This window comes from Cyprinodon variegatus, unplaced genomic scaffold (genome assembly GCF_000732505.1).
Source record: "Cyprinodon variegatus isolate N-32 unplaced genomic scaffold, C_variegatus-1.0 Scaffold479, whole genome shotgun sequence".
Taxonomy (NCBI): domain Eukaryota; kingdom Metazoa; phylum Chordata; class Actinopteri; order Cyprinodontiformes; family Cyprinodontidae; genus Cyprinodon; species Cyprinodon variegatus.
This window is the reverse complement of record NW_015150932.1, coordinates 95,635-97,099: the sequence shown is the minus strand read 5'-3', so window position 1 is coordinate 97,099 and position 1,465 is coordinate 95,635. Positions and strand designations below refer to the sequence as shown.

General features: G+C 40.6%; 1 protein-coding gene across 4 annotated transcripts in view; it reads right to left on the bottom strand.

Moving 5' to 3' along the window:
• The window catches only part of ecel1 (endothelin converting enzyme-like 1), a 68,980-nt gene that overhangs the window by 4,685 nt on the left and 62,830 nt on the right, over positions 1-1,465 (bottom strand). For all 4 annotated transcript variants that reach the window (XM_015389877.1, XM_015389878.1, XM_015389879.1 and 1 more), the window contains exon 16: positions 996-1,091. In XM_015389877.1, the coding sequence (XP_015245363.1) occupies positions 996-1,091 (96 nt within the window). The remainder of the gene's footprint in view (positions 1-995; positions 1,092-1,465) is intronic.

Genomic DNA, 1,465 nt, shown 5'->3' with positions numbered 1-1,465 from the left:
TCTGCATTTGGGTCCTCAATCCAACACCGCCTCATGACAGAATTCTAACCAAGATGTAGATCTATAGAGTCTGAGTCTAAATCCAGAGATTCTAATGGGCTTTATGGTGTTTTTCAGTGTTTATTTTGGAAGCAAAATTTTCATTTTTTCTTTGTTTAATCACCTATAAATCAGACATAGTGACATTTAAAATAGTGGCTCCACCTGAAAAATATTCCTAAACGCCTTTCAGTCACACAAATACAAACAATTGTATTTCTAGTTTCTAGTTTGGAAGCTTTGCTTTAAATCCCAGATGGATTTTCAGGCAGAATTTGCTCCTTAGACCATCTGGGCTTAAAGGGTTAATAAAGAAGGGGATCTAACATGCCTCTGCTTCATCTTTTCATATTTTAGTTTGTCTCTTATTTCAGTGTTCAGACAGTAACACTCAGCATTAAAGCATATAGTGATTAATATTGTGATATTTGTCTGTGATGAAGCCACTTCTCCCACCTTTTTGTTTTTGAAGTTATATCTTAATATTCATAACGTCTGAGTGATGTTTGTGGGCCCCCTGTGCAGCTGAGGGCCGTATTCATCTCAGTGGAGGTGACTGCATCGCCTCAAGGTTCTCATTCACGCTCACATATGACATATCCAATGATTGTAAGAACATATTCCTGATTTTCAGAACAATCCCTGCAGGGCAGCCGGCTCAAAAACACCACGTTGCATTTTAAATGTTTCCAGCCTGGGTTCCATTAGGCCATGAATTTCAATGACGACTCGTAATACTTGGAAGGATCAAGGGTGGCGTGGCGCTCGGAGCCACTGCGCTGTCATCTACACTCCGCTCGTTTGATCCCACTAATGCTGCGCGCATCCATCAGCTAATGCGGGTATGCGACGCCTCCAACCTGCCCTCCACCTTCCAGCTCCAGCCGAGTCGCGTCTGATGCCATTTAAAATGCAAATGCCGCAGAGCTGCGGATGTTTGCGAGGAGCTTCTGTACCTGAGCGAAGGCGATGAAGAGCAGCTGTTCGTGGGTGTATTTCAGGCCAGGGAGGGGCCGCTCCGGACCGTGTTCTCGCACCCATTTCTGATATGCCTGCAATGAGAAGTGATGGATGACTGACAGCCAGCAGAAAAACAGACTTTTGCAGTTTTTAGTTTCTAAAAAAACTACAAAGCTCCACATCAGTGTTGTATAAAGTACTGAAATGTTGGAGTCCAGTAAAAGTATAAGTACGTCTCCAAAATATGACTTTGGTAAAAAGTCCAAGTTACTGAAATGTTACTGGAGAAAAAGTCTTAAAGTATCTGAATGGCTTGTACTTAAGTATAAGAATTACTGTAAAAATAGATGTACTCAAGTAATGTAGTGAAAAGTATAAGTGAAAAGTAATGCAGTTTGAATGACATTTTTTTACATTTTGGTAAACTTTGAAGGTTAAATTCACTTAAAATAATATAAACAACCAA